The sequence below is a fragment of the Gorilla gorilla genome, chromosome 10, assembly GCF_029281585.2.
Source record: "Gorilla gorilla gorilla isolate KB3781 chromosome 10, NHGRI_mGorGor1-v2.1_pri, whole genome shotgun sequence".
Classification (NCBI taxonomy): Eukaryota; Metazoa; Chordata; class Mammalia; order Primates; family Hominidae; genus Gorilla; species Gorilla gorilla.
In genome coordinates, this window is record NC_073234.2 from 106,425,981 (window position 1) to 106,443,809 (window position 17,829).

General features: G+C 33.7%; 1 protein-coding gene across 1 annotated transcript; it reads right to left on the minus strand.

Moving 5' to 3' along the window:
- Positions 1 to 5,446: 5,446 nt before the first annotated feature.
- Positions 5,447 to 17,656, minus strand: KERA (keratocan). Its single transcript, XM_004053663.5, has 4 exons — positions 17,632 to 17,656; positions 12,674 to 12,724; positions 10,348 to 11,241; positions 5,447 to 6,470 (listed from the first exon to the last, which is right to left on the minus strand). Exons 3-4 carry the CDS (start codon positions 11,231 to 11,233, stop codon positions 6,298 to 6,300), a joined length of 1,059 nt encoding a protein of 352 aa, XP_004053711.3. The 5' UTR covers positions 11,234 to 11,241; positions 12,674 to 12,724; positions 17,632 to 17,656; the 3' UTR covers positions 5,447 to 6,297.
- Between the last annotated feature and the right edge of the window lie 173 nt (positions 17,657 to 17,829).

Below are 17,829 nucleotides of genomic sequence, written 5' to 3' on the forward strand. Positions count from 1 at the left end.
GTTTTGCTAAGCCATAAATCACCTTCGTTATAGGCAGTGCTGCAGATGTTGTGCAAACTTTCATTCAATGAGACAAATAATTTTTAAACAAGTGTTTTCATAATCAATTTCTATGTATTTATATGTATTATCCTATAATAATCCTTTAACTTTTTTTCAGTTATAATGACATATTTTATCATTAGAATTAGTATAACATAGTGGTCAAAAACAGGGCCTCTGAAGCCAGACTGCTTAGGTATGAATCCTGTATCTGCCTTTCAGCAGCTATGTGATACTGAACAAGACATTCAAACTATTTGTTTTCAATAGTTCAAAATTTTCATCATTTTGTGCTCTCTTCTTTCCTGGGTTCTAAAGTAAATAATGATCACTTGCATCAGAGATTCCTACCAAATCCGAGTTCCTTGATCTTATGACTTCGTGACTTACTTCCTCTTAATTTTGGGAGTCCCATCCTATGACCACACCCAGAATCTTTTCATCTCTCAACATTGAGCCTCTTAAGATATCTTCAGCTGTAGGCTCCCAGGCTCAGGTTACTCTTTTTCTTCCAGCTTATATATGCCCTAATGCCTCTCATACCCGTACTTCAACCTACTGAGCCTTCAGTATTTTTCTCCCAATTGTCTGTCACCTCCTGATCTCATTATTTTTTTCACTATCCAACTTCAACTTCATAGTTCACTAGCCCCATTCTATCGCCCTCAACTTCACTTGTCTGTTTACCCATGCATTGCATACAAATTTAAAACCTTTGACATGGATGAGTTCACCATTTATTTTTCTCAGTTTTTTATTCATAAAATGGTCTGATCTGGTGGAGAAAGTCTATGCAATTGTGTGTATCAGAGTCCCTCCTAATAAAAAAAATTCCAACCTATCATTTATTGGGTATTTTCTATGTGTCAGATGATAAAAAGTTTTACATCTATTCTCTCTTAATTCTCACAGCAACTGTGTAAGATAGATGATATTGTTCTTTATTTTACAGATGAGGATGCAATGCTTAGAAATGTTAAGACATTTACCAAAGATCAAAGAGTTAGTAACAGCACAGGGTGGATTTGAAACTTCATCTTTTCTCTCCATAGCACAAGTTCTTAGCCACTGTACATGTAATTACCAATATATGTAGGTTGAAATGTACAATTTTACAACGTGCTTTCTACTTTTTTTTTTAACTTTCTGTTATTCCCTTCTTTTGGATTCCATAAATAACTTTTCACTCTTTTTTTTCCATTGTATTAGTTTGACAGTTATACATTCTCTACCTATATGCTCTGGTTAACTTTGAACAAAAAAATGCATCCATCCTTTATGACATATAACCTAACTGTAACCAGTAAACTTTACACTTCTCCTAGGCAATACACCATTCTTAGAGCACTGTAAATTTTAAGTATCTTTATCTACCCATCAATCTATCAAATACCCATATTATGATAAGAAATATTAGTGCATGTATGTATATATGTTTGTGTGTTTGTGCATATATATATATATACACACACATATATATACACATACACATGCACACAATAATAATAAATAACACTTAGTAGTTACCATGTGTGTATATATATACACAGAGAGAGAGAGAGAGATTAATGTCTTGGCCCTTGGCTTCCAGATATAGAGCTTCTAAAACTCTTGTAGATGGGGGAAATAGGATAATCTTTTGTTCTAATATTTGGTTTTTGATCCCAGTTATTGACACAGCTCTTAAGATCTCTGTAATTTTCTGAATGATAGGAACAACTGATACAGAACTCCTAAATCCTTTGATATATCCTGGGTGATTGAAGCATCTTTTGTTCTAATGAGGCAACTCCTTGATAGCCTCTGGATGGAGGCTACTTGCCCAGGAAGCAACTGGCTTGCAAGGGTTTAAACTTTCATCTGCCACCACCGTCGGTGAGGAAAGAGAGGCTTAAGGTTGAGTTGACCACTAATGGCCAGTGATGCAATCAATTATGCCAACATAATGAAGCCTCCATAAAAACTCTTAAGCACGCAGTCCCAGAGCTTCCAGTTTGCTGAGCACCTGGAGGTGTCATGAGGCTCCATGCCCCTTTTTGTATACTTACCCTATGCATTTCTTCCATCTGGCTATTCATCTGTATCCTTTGTAATATCTTTTATAATAAATCTATAAATGTAAGTAAACCCTAAAACTTAAAGTATAATAAAAAAAAAAATTAAAAAAAAAAAAAAGTGTTTCCCTTAGTCTGTGAGCTACCCTAGCAAATTAATCAAACCTGATGAGGGGCTTGCAGAAACTCCAATTTATAGCTGGTTGGTTGGACATGTAGGTGAAAATCTACTATTTGCCTTTGACATCTGAAGTTGGGGCCTGGGGCAGTTTTGTGGGACTAAACTCTTAACCTGTGAGACCTGACACTGTCTCCAGGTAGGTAGTTCCAGAATTGAATTGAATTATGGAATACCCAGCTTCTGCCTGCCAGAGAATTAGTTTTTGGTGGGTGGGGAGAAATTCCTTCACATTTTGGTGACCAGAGGTATAGTGTTCTGTTGAATGTGTGAGAGTAGGAAAAACACATTTCTTCCCACTTCTTACACACACACACACACATTTTTACACTGAATTATTTTGATGATTTGCTGAATTCTTTGACACAAGTCTTATCAAATATGTCATCTGGAATTTTTTTCCGCCATACCATTCGTCCTATCTAGGTTTTTTTAAGGGTATTTGGAGAAGTTAAATAAAATAATTCTATTGCAATATTTTTAACCACCAAAAATCTATCTTAATTTTTTAAAACATCATTTGCAAATAAATTGCTCAGTCTATCCTTGTATACTTCTTTTCTTTGATTTGTGCCCTTTTTTCTTGCTTATGAATTAAATTTATGATATTTACATGGAAAGATTATAGATAATATTATTTTGTTTTGTTTTGTATTGTATTTTAAGTAGTTCCATTAAATGATGGATTGAACATTTATAAGAGCCATAATTTACAAAATGGCTTGAACTTATCTCCTAGTTATTACTCCTGAGTTTTAAGAATGATAGTCACATTGTACGTAACATCAAGAAAGAGAACAGCATATCATTTGAAAGCTTCAGGGAACCTATAGTAACTTTGTACATATGTCAAAAAATTGTATGAAGAAAGTGATTCCATTACTCTTAGCTTCACATGTCAATACTCTGAATGATGTCTGTATTCTCCTAATCTGTCCCCTATCCCTGACCAGTCTTACCTCATGGGAGGATGAATGTTTAAGTGCAAAATTCTTCCAAATTATTGAATAGATTAACAAAGTCTAGAAAATTGTACCACATGTTTATATATTCATACAGACCTCTTTCAATAACTTATATGACATCTTCTTCTGGATCAATCATAGTTTGAACTTGTTCAAACTATGTGTAAAAACAAACTCATGATTCTTTCTAGATGTATCTCTATTAGAAAATATACTGCCATCTATTCTGTCATGCAAGCCAGAAACTTTAAAACCCTTGTTCCTCTCACTCCCCTTTATACAATCTGCCACCAAGTCTTGAAAATTTTACCTTCTAATACTCTCACATTTGTCCACTTACCTCTACTTCCACCACAACCTTATAATCCAAACTTCCTCTTTTTTTTTTCTAGCTTGTACTGTAAGACTGAAGTTCTAACCAATCTCTGAACGTTTACTTTTGGTTCCCTCCAAACTGTCTTACTCACAGTGCCAAGGAGAAACATACACATGCACACAGTAATAATAATAAATAACACTTACTTAGTATTTACCATGGGTCAGGTGCTGTTCAAGGGACTTTACATATTCTAACTCATTTAATCCTCACCATATGGTAGATGCCATTACCTGTCTCCATTTTACAGATAAGAGAACACTGAGGCATACATAGTTTAAAGGTTCTGCCCAGGATATGAAGCCAGTAAGTGGCAAAGCTGGGATTTGAACTCAGCAACTTTAGCTTCAATGTTAGTGTTCTTTACCACTGCATGATGATACTCTACAATGAAAATAATCCCTTATGATTTAAAACTCTTCAGTGACTTTCAAATTATTCCTAAGGACTAGAATCTTTAAATTCGGCATGGAATATTCTTCCCTTCTACCTTGTGCTGCTAAGTACTTTTAATCTTTTATATGTTCCCTTAATCATTATTTCTTTAGGGAATCCTTCTCTCAAATCACTATTATTAATTCCTTCACAGCATGCAGCTCTCTGTTAATATTTATCACATATGAAATTGTACATATTTTTGTGATGTTCAGTTAATTTGTGTTTCACTGTAGAATAAACCATAAACAATATTATTTCATCTGTGTGTAGTACAGTCATATATATGGTACTCAAGAAATATTTAAAGAAGGAGGGAAGGTAGAAAATTCTTAGAGTTGAAAAGTTCTTGGAGAAACATACCACGACAATGTTGTTTCCACATAGGACTCCATTTTATACTCTGCCTCTTGAATTATCACTTATTCACTGTTTGAAGTCCAGAGGTAGGTAACTCTACCTCAAGAAAAGTTACTTCCATTGCTGGGTGACTTGGAACAATATCAGGCAATTCTTTCTTAACTAGAGCCAAAATATGACTTCTTATCAATTTTAACCGTATGTTCTACTCTTCATTTTGGGGCTTCCTGGCATATGTTTTGTGCCCTTTTCAAATGGCATGTTTTCAAATATTTAAAGTTATGTTCCCCTTCACATATTTTTTCTCAGTCTAATGATATCTGATTACTTCTATTTTTATGACATAATTTTTATAATTTTATTTATGTGCTTTGAGGTCATTTAAAACACTTTTCTTTTTGTTAATGTCAATTGATTTGATTTATTACTTTCAGCCAGCATTTTAAAAACTATGTTCAAAGTTTGTCGATTGGTTCTCCTTCCTCAATCTCAAATAAGTTTTGGTGTAAAAATAAGTAGTAAGTTTGGTATAAGGTTATAGTAAGGATTGGTTCTTCTTCACCCTCAAATAAGTTTGGTGTAAAAACGTAGTTGCACATTATATTATTTTCTTGGAAATTTACATTATAAAATAGCATATTAAGTTTCTGAGAGGCTTTGAAGTAAACAATTGAACATTTTTAACCTAGTGTTTTACAAATATATATAATTATTTTTCTGTGGAAATATGCCAGATTTGTAGGATTTTAAAGAATACTGTTGGGAAAATGTATATAAAGGCATCCATTGATCTTTATGGATTTGCTTATAGCATATGCTTGTAAATTCATAAGGCTAATGTAAAGTACATGGTACTTTGTTAATGAAATTCTGTTTTTCTTAATTCACAAAAACCAGAAATATTATGGCAAGTGATTAGAATAAAAACTTTTTTGTGTTTTCTGGAAGAAAAGGAAAATGAAGGTAGGAGTAAACATATTTGAATATATTTATGCCAGAAAAATGAAAATAATTTTTACTATAACACATTTTTATTAAAACATGTTCTTTAATGAAGCTTGCTAATTTCTTTGAAATATTCTGTTTTGTTAGAAAGCATTCAATATTTTTATTTAGAAAATCCAAAAAACACAATCAAATATAAAGAACAATTTGCAATTTAAGTGGATTTCAAATGTTAAAACACTAAGATTCCACAAGAAATGCATTATAATAAACATAAAATTTAGAACTTATAAGAATACAGTGGACTATATCTAAAAACAACAGCTACAAGAAATGGTAATGAACTAGAAGTGACTGCTGTTTCATTATTTGATATTAAATAACAAGAATTCTTTAGTGATGAAGTATTTGATTCATTCCATACCCATTCTCAAAGCTAAATATCAAACTTGTAGCGCCAACAGCTACTTAGCAATCTGCAATTATTTTATGATGATTACAATTAAGAAATATTTTATTTTCTCATTTTCTTCAGGTCGTTCTCCTCCTGTTTGATTATTACATTTATACTGCAAATTACGGTATCTGCATAAGTAATTTTAAACATACACAAATATGTCCTTTTTATTGTATAAGAATATAATTGTTTTATTTAGTGTTAATAAACTATGGAAGAGACCAAAATAAAACTATCTTTGAGTTGATAAACTATCTTAACTCTGTGTCTGTTTTATTAATTAAAAGAAAAGCAAATTAATGCAGGCTGTGATGCATGTAACTGGCAAAAGCATCTTTGAATAGAAAAAATACACTGCAGAAATGAAAATGGTGGCCGAGAGCAATGGGGAATATGACTTGTGTCCTAAACCTATTAATGGTAACCACATTTCATGTCAGAAACATTAGCTCATTAAACTAATTTTAGATTTGGTGAGAATGTATTTAAATAATGACAGCCTGCAGAAGTCTGAAGCAGGTCATTAAAGCCATTGGAATTGGTGGTTTGATTTCATTTCCATCCAGACGGAGGTAGCGAAGATGAGGTCCATAACTGAAGGAATCTCGTTCTGCAGGCAGCATGGATGGGCTGGGACATATTACAGAGACATTCACACCTACAGAGACAAAGAGAATAGATGAATGAATTGGAACACAAGAGAAACTAACAGTGGGAAGACCAAAAAACTAATGCCACGGTCCTATGGAGGGCTTAGTGGCCTAATATATGAAAATAGTGGTTATACAAAACATTTGTGTCAGTGAGAAATTGTGCCTATCTGTTTCCCCCAAACAAACGTTCAGCAAACTTACAGTCATCTCAGTCCATGTTCTGCTACTTAGTATAGAGCACTAGTAAGGAAATACTGCTAAGATCTGTGATAGAAACAAATGTGTATAAGACATCACTTGTTTTCTAAACTTGCAGGTAAGATAAAGCACATTTAGATTGCTGTAGGTAGGATTTAGGGCATCAGAGGTGGAGACAACAGTTCAGATTTGGGACTGAAAGAATGGGTAAGTACAAGAGTAGATGGATGGATGGATGGATGGATCCTGGATGGGTAAGTAGAAAATCAATCTAATATAAAAGAAAAAGCTTGAAAATTACCTTAAAAGATGCAAAATAGTGTGCATAACATGATTTTAGAAGTACAATTAACATAACTTTACATAAGTAATACAGAAAACAATCTTGAATCTTCATCTTCAAATTTATTTAATTGGAAACTAAAATTTTGCCAAGAATTGAATGACAAAGAACTCAAGCCAGAAAATATCCCAGCAGCCTTTTCATATGGTTAGGATGGGAGTAATTGTGCACTTGCCTTGGATCAAAGCCCTTGGCACCAATGACTATGCTGAGATTTAGGAACATACAGGAGAGAAGGCCAGTTAAACTAGCAAAATTCAGGGAACTCTGTAACAGCTGATTTCAACCATGAATCCATATATTACCTTTAAATTCCTTTTCAAAACCATTCCAAACAAGAGATCTTCCCTGATTAGACCCACTGAACTTGGGCAATGCCCCTCCTCTGTGGCCTATTGTTTTATATAGATTCATATTGTAGTGAATAATTTTATGTTTCCAGCAAGGTTGCTTTGCTTTGAATTTATGCCATTTTGTAAACTGAATTTAATAAAAATAATGACTCATTTGAACAGCAGTTTAGTTGTTATAAAATCAGGTTCTCTTTTTTTACATACATCCAAGTATCACCTGATCATCTCACAGGCTTTATCAGCCAGTATTATTATTCTACCTACCTGGGCATTTTGTGGGAATTCTGGTTCAGAGAAATAAGGAAATGCACACAACTTATTTCAGAAAGTAAGTGGCAGAGCTGAGACCTGGCCTATTCTTTCTATTTCTACAATGTGTCTCTTGCCCAAAAGAATATGTCCCTTTCGATGTGCAATCCCCTTATCCTCATCAAGCTCATGTCCCATAATCAATGTATGTCTGAATAAATGAATATAAAAAAGAAGTATTCTAAATTTAATTACATTTTCATAAATTACAGTGTTTCTCAGGGAACACCAGAAAGTAATGTAGTTGAGTAAATAACATTTTTACCTAATCTTAAATCCCTGAAAGTTTTCAGAAAAATAAATATTTCCATCATATTGCTTAAGACAAGTTCACTGTCTCGTAAATTTTGATGGCTTTTCATAGAGGAGGTATGTTTCTTAGAGACCACTTTGTTACAACTAGAGTAGATTATGTGGCAAGAAGAAGCAAGTACTTAAACAGTTTTGACACAGTGTGATATTATTATGTCAATATTCTCTCCAGGGAAACTCTTATATTTATTTTCTTAAATATTGAAATGACAAAATTTTATATCTACATTAAAAAGTAAATAACTAGATTTCTCTTTGTTGCTGTTCTACTGATGGAATTTTTTAAAAATTTGTATTCATGACAATGAAGGAAAGTATTGTTATTATACTGTATGAGTGAAAAAAACACTTCAGACTCAGGTTCTGGCTATTGCATTTACCCTTTATCCTTGGGCAAATATCCTCCCCTAGCTGATCTTCAGTTTCTCTCTTTCAGAAATTCCTAATAATATCACACAAGTTTCTTGCAAGGATTAAATAGTAGTTCTCAAATCGTGAGCCAGCAACATCAATACTATTAATACCTGGGGAGTAAACTGTGAGGCCCAACCTCTGACCTAGCAAGTCAGAAATTCTGGGGGTGGGAAACAGCAACCTGGGTTTACAAGATCTCCAGGTGATTCTGATGCACACTCAGATTTGAGAACGATAGAAAATTAGAAATCTATGAGAAAACACTTTGATAAAACTCTAAAATGTGGGTCTATACTACACACATAATACTCCATAGCTAAAGTCTTATACTTCTCAACTGTGTTTTAAATATTGCTACCTCACTCCTAAACACCCTAATTCACAAATGCTCAGGATGAAACACCTAATTTGTAAGCAAGGGCTCTATGTGGAGTCACTTGAAGTTTATTTCCCACATCAATTGTCTGTGGGGCTTTTAAGGAATGTACCTGTAATATACCTGTAGAAGCACAGAACACTCGTCAGGAAAAATTATGTATTTAGGTCAATATTGTTGTTGTTCTATTTGATTCAGCTGAACAGATTCATCTCTTAACATTTTTTTCTGTTGCATCTTTTGTTTTTGACTACAGGATTAAACAATACATTTCATCACCATGGAAAAATAACCGCTGGGATGGCAGGCTGCCATTTAATTCCTGGATTATAGACTCAAGTACACTGTTATTTAACTCCCCCAACCAAAAAAAAACAAAAAAGTCTTAAATAACTGAGTAGTTCCCAGTGGAAAAATAGTCTGTTCCTATAAATGATATGTTTATGTGATTATTTGCTTAAAAAGCTTTAGTGAGTAATACCCAGGCAGCACAACCTTTTGACAAATTATCTTTGTTATTCTCTTACAAACTATCCTGACTGAATATTACTTTTGGAATGCATTTTCTTAGGTTGTCCTGGAGAAATCTCCCCAAAGTTATTTTTGAAGGGTCTACTCTGAGTTTGAAGATGCCTAGATAAATGCCAGGCTAGGTATCGTACTCCTGTGGCTGGACCTATTTTTACACCAAGTCCAGCCTGGTCTCATGCATAATTGTGAAGAAGCCAAGTTTGTCTCTAATGTGTCCAACATCTGCTTTCCATAATCACTTCTTCTGTTGATGATGCCTCTGCCTCCAAAAACTTTGAATTCATCTCTCACTCCCTTATGAAAAGCTCTTTTCAGGAAAGGAGAGAGTAGTCTACCTGACGATTGCCTGTAAGTCCCAAGGAGTTGCTAGCTACCAGGGAAATTTCTTTCCATTTTAATTAATAAAGCCTTAAACTATAGTAGTGGTTTTCAATGTGTAGTTCCCAAAACATCAACTGGACGGCTGTTAGAGATGAAAATTCTCAAGTCTCACTCCACATCTACTGAATCAGAAATTCTGGGGGTGGAGTCACCAGCCTTTACACACTTGTTTGAGACTCCCACTGTAATTAGGGGAGTTTAATTAGAGACTCCAATTAGGAGAGTTTCAGGCATCAGCTGTCATATAGTGTTTAGGACAGAGATGCCTTCCTAATGCCTCTGAAATCATATTTTCTTTATTACTAGTCATGAGGTTGTTTGTGCCTGGTATGGTTTCTTAAATAAGCCTACCCAATGGGGCAGAAATATTGGAATCTCCTGGAGTAAAAGAAGATAGAGGCATTTAGTTTCTCTAATGGATAATAGTCCTCTGTAGATGACTCAAGTCCACTTTTTAGTCTTCAGTTTGAAGATTTGGACTTCTTGGTTCATTAAGACTGTCTGCGTATAGACAAAATTTAATACTGAAAATTGAAAACACACTAAAAATCTAAAGGAACATTAGTGGGGGAGGGGGCAACACATTTGCTCTTTTTAATGAAAATAAAGATACATTTAATGACCATGAGCCCTTTAGTCAAAGACATACTCTGCAGGTTACTTACTTTTAATTTTGTTATGATCAAGGTGAAGGTGCTGCAGATGAGCACTGATTCGGGGAACCTTTGTGAGTTGATTGTGCGACAGTTGAAGATCTAGAATTGATGATACATCAAATCCTCTTGATGGGAGACCCTCATCTGACAATTTGTTGTGATTTAGTCTCAAAAAGGCCACTTTAGGAATCACATTAAAATAATTTTCTGGTATTCCTTCAATGGAATTGTTGTCTAAAAACAACTGCATTGTATTGGCTGGTAATCTTGGAGGCATATTCCTCAGGGCATTCTTGGCCATGTTTAGCTGCATAAGGTTCTTGAGTCCTTTAAAAGTGTCTCTTTGAAAGGCATTGTCCACTAACTTGTTGTTCTGTAGGTCAAGAAGGGTCAGGTTCTCCAGATTGCTAAAGGTCCCTTGAGGAATTCTGGACACCTTATTTCTAGCTAATTGTAATTGTTCTAAACTTCTTGGCAATGGAGAAGGTACCTCCTCTAGCTCATTATCTTCCAGAAATAAGAAGAGCAACTTCTTCAGCTGGCTTAGGGCTCCTTTTTCAATTCCATAGTTGGTTATTTTGTTCTTGTTTAGATTTATCCATCTTAGCTGGGTGGCATTCTCAAATGGCTTTTCAGGAATGGTTTCTATCAGGTTGTTTTGAAGATAAAGATACCAAATTCTTGAAGGAATAGCAGGAATTTCTTTGAGACCTCTATTTTCACAATATAAAGCGGTAGGAAAACTGGGTGGACAGAAACATTCCATGGGACACTCGAAGTCATGAATAGTCCAATCATCTGAATCATGTACTTCATAGACCTGCCTCACACTTCTAGACCACACAGTGTCTGTTATGAACAACACCCACATGATGAAACAGATTGTGCCTGCCATTATAGCACCTACAGAAAAAGGAACACAACTGTTAGATATTTGAAGATCTTGACCTTTAGAAAATTTTATACATCAAAATGATCAGTAAACATTTCTTCTTCAGGGAAGAGGTGAAAATATGTCAACATTTCATACACATATCTTAATTAATATACATTAGTTAGTAGGCACCATATGCAAAGCATTTTGAAAACATTGAGAATAATTCACCGACTTGTAGCTTTCTGGTTGTAACCCAAACACAATAAAAGCCGAGAAATGGAAAGAAAATTTTAGCAGCTCTAAGTGTTTTTCCATTTCAAGCTATTTAATTTAAAGAACTGAACTGAAACCAGTAGTTGAATATGAGAGTACAAAAAAGTGATCTTTTAAAAACTCAAACTGGGAATCTGTGTTGTTCCTGAGAGGAAAGCATATGCTTTTACTTTTACTCTTAAATGAGCAGAACATCTGGATGAGATTTCCTAGGCCTTTTGGCCCTTGAACCAAAGGAATGAAGAGATCAAAGAACATTTTAGCACTTTATGGTGAAGGAAGGTTCTAGGATCTGAATAAAAATGTGATTAATCTGTTATTCTCTAGCTCAACCTCTCAGGTAAGTTTTTTGAGGGTGGGGGAAGATGTCTATAATTTTAAGCACACAATTAAGTTGTTCAGCCAAGCTATTGAATTATCAATTCTCTCTCTCCCTCTCTCTCTCTCAGAGAATATGTATATTCTGTCTCTATATATGTGTATATATGTATATATAGAGATAGAGTTTATTATATAGAGTTGAATACATTGTGATGTATAGCACAAGTACATGAGTATTGTATTTAACTATGCCATTATTATGGTTGATAAGAAACAAAAACAACCAAAAACATATTTAGGATACAGGTAGAGAATTTCTTTATATTCATATTATCAGTGTGGATAATAGAAAGTAGGTTAGCATTTACTAATATTTGATACATTTAAAACATATAAACCCTCCCCACTGATCATCAAAGATTATTGGTACAAATAATTATTTTAACAGGAAATGTACATATATATTTTAATAATTTATAGCATACATATGTTACATATATATATTTATATGTATATCAGTAACATTCTGACCAATGTACATTTATTGAACTGATTGATAATAGGATGAAATAAATTTTACTGATTCCTTAGGAAAAGATAAAGTCAACTTCATTTATGAAATGCTGATCATTCAATTTTGCCATTAAATTGCAGAAAACAAGTGCAGAGCTGCTTCTGCAAGCTGTCAAATTTTCTAGGATTGCAGAACGCTGCTCTGGCCATGTTCCAACAAAGAAACATTATTTTTTTTTCTTTTTCAGAATAGGGTTTTGGTTTAGTTATTGAAGTTGTAACCCTGCGTCTGTTGAATAAGTACTTTGCATGCTTAACTTTAAGAGTTTTTAAAAGTGCAAAATAGTTTACCTTGCCTTCCAGGAATACACCGTTGAGTCCTGTGTCTCAGTCTGAGGTTTGCTAAAAATCAGTTAAGAGAAAAAAAAAAACTTTGACGAAAATAATTTGTTTTTACTTTAAGCTGTCAAGTTTCCTATGAGAAACAGTGAAACCTACTCGTCCCAGTCACCATGAACACCTTTGATCTATTGTTTCCACTTTGACAGGGCTTCAGAAGACTGCTTACCTCAGCCTTCTTGGATCTTCTTCTTCCTTTTCTATTGGTCACTGCTTGTACATGGTAATGGATTGACCCAGGCTCCACTGTCGTGTTCTAATGAATCCTCGGTAATATATATGCACTAGTAGATCCAAATTTAACCCCTCCAACAACCACGGAATCTTAGTGCCTACACAGCCCAGCAAAGGAAATTCTTACTTTAATCCTAAGAACTCATAAAAAAATTTCTAGGCAATTCTCATTCCTAATTCACAGTTCAATTCATTAGTACATGTTGTCATGTACTGATATCCAGACCTTATTTACCAATAGGCAGCTGAAGGCAGTTTTAAAGTATAACAAAAAGATATTTTAAAAGATTTTAAAACATTTTCCCTAGATGATCATTTCTTAAAAATTGAATACAAATAATTAAAAGCCAATGTCTTCTGTTTATATGGACATATTTTATCTGTTCCTGATATAAAATAGATGCTGTAATGTGTTTGACTAAGGGAAAAATAAATAAATATATGTATTTGAAAAAATATAAATGTGATATCTGGAAAGCACTACCTGATTTTGGTGCTAATCTTGGTATTATGCTTTTTTTCAGAGAAATAATTTTTGTATCCCTATTTCCTATTATATTTCTTTTAACAATTTGTTCCAAGTACCTGCTAAGGTGGGATAATTTTTTATTCATTACAATACAACACGTTTTGCATATAGTCCCTTATGAGACATTCTGTTACACTGCTACTTTTTTCTTTAACACATATCTAAACTAGTGTGTCCTCCACTTCTGATACTTGATGAAAAAAAAATTATGCTTCTTGAGAAAAGATGCAAACAAAAAATATTTCATTTAGGTCTTATTATGTGGATTGATTGCTATGTTTTGTTTTTCAAAATCTCTCTTATTCTAGCTTCAGTGAATGTTATATGACTCATTTAACAGCTCACATGAGTATTGTCAAAGAGCACCGTGAAGAGGAGTAAGCATTGGATTCAGAGGACCTTTTGTGAACCACCTCTTTCCTCTCTCCTAACCATAGGAGGGTCAATTAAAGTTCAGTTTTGTCATCTACAAAATAGTAATGGATTGCTTCACAGGGTTAGGTCTAGTTTGTTATAAACAATTACAGAAATAATAGCCTTATTTGGGATTAGCCCTACACTCTCAACTGGAAAATGCATTTATATTAAAGGGTTTTTATAGATTGAGATCCTATTTTGACATGATTTTTTACTAGTCCTATAGGTATGTAGGTGTACTCACATCACATTTTAAGAAGACAACCAAGTGTTACTTGCTTTCTCACAACAATTGTCTCCTCTCTCTCTTGCATTTTTTCTCCCTCTCCTTTTCCTAAACCCTCAGGATTTAAACAACAGATGATCTTCAAATCTGCATGGCCCTCTTCCAGCTATTGTCTTACTGTTGATTTTTTTAGCCAAACTGATTTTAGTCTTTTTATAATTTTCTTACACAAATGTTGCTACTTGTTCATTGTAGGAAAATTAGAGTAGTATACTGGCTGCCTGCAATCTATTTCGTCTTCACCATTCCACTCATGATCTGCCAACCAAAATATGACTTCTAATTCTGCTTCGTTAAAATGGTTCTGACAGAAAATCAGCAATGATCCTCACATTTACTAATCTGTTGAAGTCTTTTAGTGTTAAGCATACTTGGCCTTTGACAATACTGACCCACCCCCTTTTATTAAATGTTCGTCTTAGTTGTTCTGACATTACTCTTTCCTAGTTTTTCCTCCCATTCTCTGGTGACTTCTCTCTGTCTATATCCCAAAGCTCTATTTCTTCTTTATAACACTATTTAAGAGCATTTCTAGCATTTGGAACCCTTTGAGATTCTGTCCTCTGCTTTGTGCTCTTCTTGCTCTATACACATTTCCTGCATGATTCTATGGTTCCAACCATCTCCTCCATCATGGTAACTCCTGAGTCTGTATCTGCAACCCAGCTTCTAGAAGACCTGCTTTCCAATGTGTGTGTATATCTGCTTTCTAGACATCTCCTGTTGCATGTCTCAAGGGCGTATATGTAAAACGAAATTCTCTGTCTCCTTTTACTTCTAACTGCTCCTGTCATTTTATACTTTTGAGACTTTTGTCACATTCAGTCTCCCAAACCACAAATCTGGAAATCATTCTTAACTCTTCTCTCTCATTCTGTGCGCATATGATAATAATCACATTTTAAGGACTTTGGGAGACATGACACAAATAAAAATGATCATCTACAATGCTTGCTGAGTTTTAATATCATTGTTTCCAGACTAAAAACATAGAATTGTTTCCACTGTCAGGGTAATCACTATCTGTGTCTCGATTTTTCCTGTAACATTCTAATCTACTTTTCTTCGATTATTGATTCTTGAAGAGTGGGTACTTTAACTCTTCTCTGGAACTGTTTAAGTTGAATAAATTTCAGAAGTTAGTAAGAATGTCTGAGTCATATGAACTGATATAAAAATTAATAAAAGATTCTGGCTAGTCCTATCTGATATTTCAAAAAGGTAGAAAGGAATCCTAAAGTTTAATAAGGTGGCTATGGCACTATCTATCCAGTGACAAATTGATATTTTAAAAGTCTATGAGGCTTTGCACATAGCAAGTAGTCAACAAATGTTTACTGAAGGAATAAATGAGCAAATAAACATATAAGGCACTTGTATCACTTTTATAGCCATGAGTTTTTGATCAGCATAATTGTTTAAGTAGGAACATAATGGAAAGCCTTAGATTTTGATGTTTTAAAAATGTGAGTTTGAATTTTCCTTTGGCAACTTAGTAGTTGCTTGGCCTTGCATAGGCCATTCAACTATCATGAGCCTAAGTCTCCCCATAATGTATTTTCCCTGAGAAGTGCTCGAGGTCATCTTAAGATCAAATGAGATAATGAAGGTGAACATGTTGGATAAGTATAGACAATTTTCATAGTGAAAAATTCAAAGTTCAAGGGGATCTTACAAATCATTTCTGCAAACTTTGCTTTCACATATGAGGAAATGATGCTAGAAATTTATTTCAGAAGAGAACGTGATAGTCGATAATTTTGCCTTCCAGACATAAATCCTTTCAGAAATTTGATAGGAAATAAAGCTGTTGTTGTATTTTTTGTAACTTCCCTCCTTTTTTTTGTTTTTAGCATTTTTTGTTTTAAATTTACTTATGTTGCTTCTACTTCTTCCTACTAAAAAGGAAGATACTTTGCTAAACTGTCTTTCACTAAGAAATTTAGCTTGTCACATTCTTGAAGATTATTGACATTTAGAAAAGAAGACAATGCATGAGTGGATAAAAGACATGAAATTTCAAATTTGCTGGCACTTGTATCTGACACATCTGTTTTCGGCGATGGTTGGATGGACTCCTTAGGTGCTCCTGGGAGCTTTGTTTATTTAGAATTGATTGAACTTTTGCTAAGAAAAAGAATTTTCTCTTAATAAATCAATTTCAGCTTTGTTTGACTAAACTTTGTCATATAATTTTTTAAATATAAAAGGAATACACTAAAATATATATCTAACACACATATACACACACATATATATAAAATCTTAAATGTGAAAATAAGACATTTAAAGTACTGTAATGATAATTTAAAAAGTCAAGACTACCACAAAACATAATGAAGGTAATAATTACCAACCCCACCCACTTCAGTGTAAGTCCTGCTCCCAAGAGGTCATTATTTTTAACTTTATTCTAAAGCTTTTTTTTAGTATTTGCTTTAATATTCCAGCTTATATTATTTTTTAATTTATCAATTTAACCTTTTTAATTAAGTTAACATTTAACATGCTTGCTCAGTCTCATATATGCATATCACAAGCTTTTATTAAATGAATATTTAGTGCATACTTTTTTATACAATATAAACATTGTCTACTACTAAAACATTGCAAAAATACTATAGATTCTTTATTGTAGCACATTTATTTGCTTTCTCTCTGTATATGTAACTGTACATAATACATTACATATGCAAATATTTCATTCATATTTTCCAAAATCTCAAACAGAATTGTAAAATCATTTGAAAAAATTGTTTCTACTCAGTGAATAGAGGCAAATGGCATGGTGCTTAAAGCCACACCTGCTTGGGTTTGAATAAGTCTCTGCTATTTAGTGGCTGTGAGACCTTAGACAATTATATTTCTAGTTTACTCTGCCTTAGTCTCCTCATCTTTAAATTAACAATAATAATAACAATGACACTAATATGTACCTCATAAAGTTGTGGTGAAGATTAAATGAGTCAATATTTTGAAACGACTTAGAACATTTTACAAGTGTTGATTAAAAAAAACAGACATATTAGATTCATTTTTTTCTCCTGGGAGATAGTATTTCTCCTGGGATGTCATAACTTCCTACTTCAAGGCAATTTCCTTGCTGTTAGAAAGCAACCTAAGCTAATTTGATAGATCACAGTTATTAGGTTCTTTATGTGACATTTCAGTTGTCTTATAGTTATCAAAGGCTATAAGAATCCTCTCTTACAACGTACGTGGAGGTGTTTTGATAAAAGTAAGTGCAACTCAATTGTATCTAATGTAATCGACATTTACTTGCAGCAGGCATTAAAAGAATTCATGTAGTAGGTCTTCATTATAAGGTTTCTTCCAATGTTAAGTAAGCTTCCCTAAGGTATAAATTAAAATTAACACAAAAATAAATCACACTGTTTCTCTTGAATTACTGCCTTTTAAAGTGAATGTACGGATATTACAAACCTCGCTTTCTGGGTCTGTCGGCGACGGTTATGGTCCTGGACTTCCCTTCACCCAGCTTCTCTGTTGGATTCCTTGTTGCTTCCACCATCTTGTGTTTTCTTGGTTAACACCACAATATTGGCAGAGTCTATCCTCTAATCGCTTCACTTCCTGTTACCTGGGATATGTTTTTGCCTTTTTTTTTTAAATTCACTTTTT

Bases quoted from the DNA above. Each gene is read 5' to 3' on its own strand.
- KERA (XM_004053663.5), bottom strand. From the start codon at position 11,233: ATGGCAGGCACAATCTGTTTCATCATGTGGGTGTTGTTCATAACAGAC. The intron at 6,471-10,347 runs GTAAGTAACCTG...TTGTCTCTGTAG, and splicing joins TGATCATAACAAAATTAAAA to GTGTGAATGTCTCTGTAATA.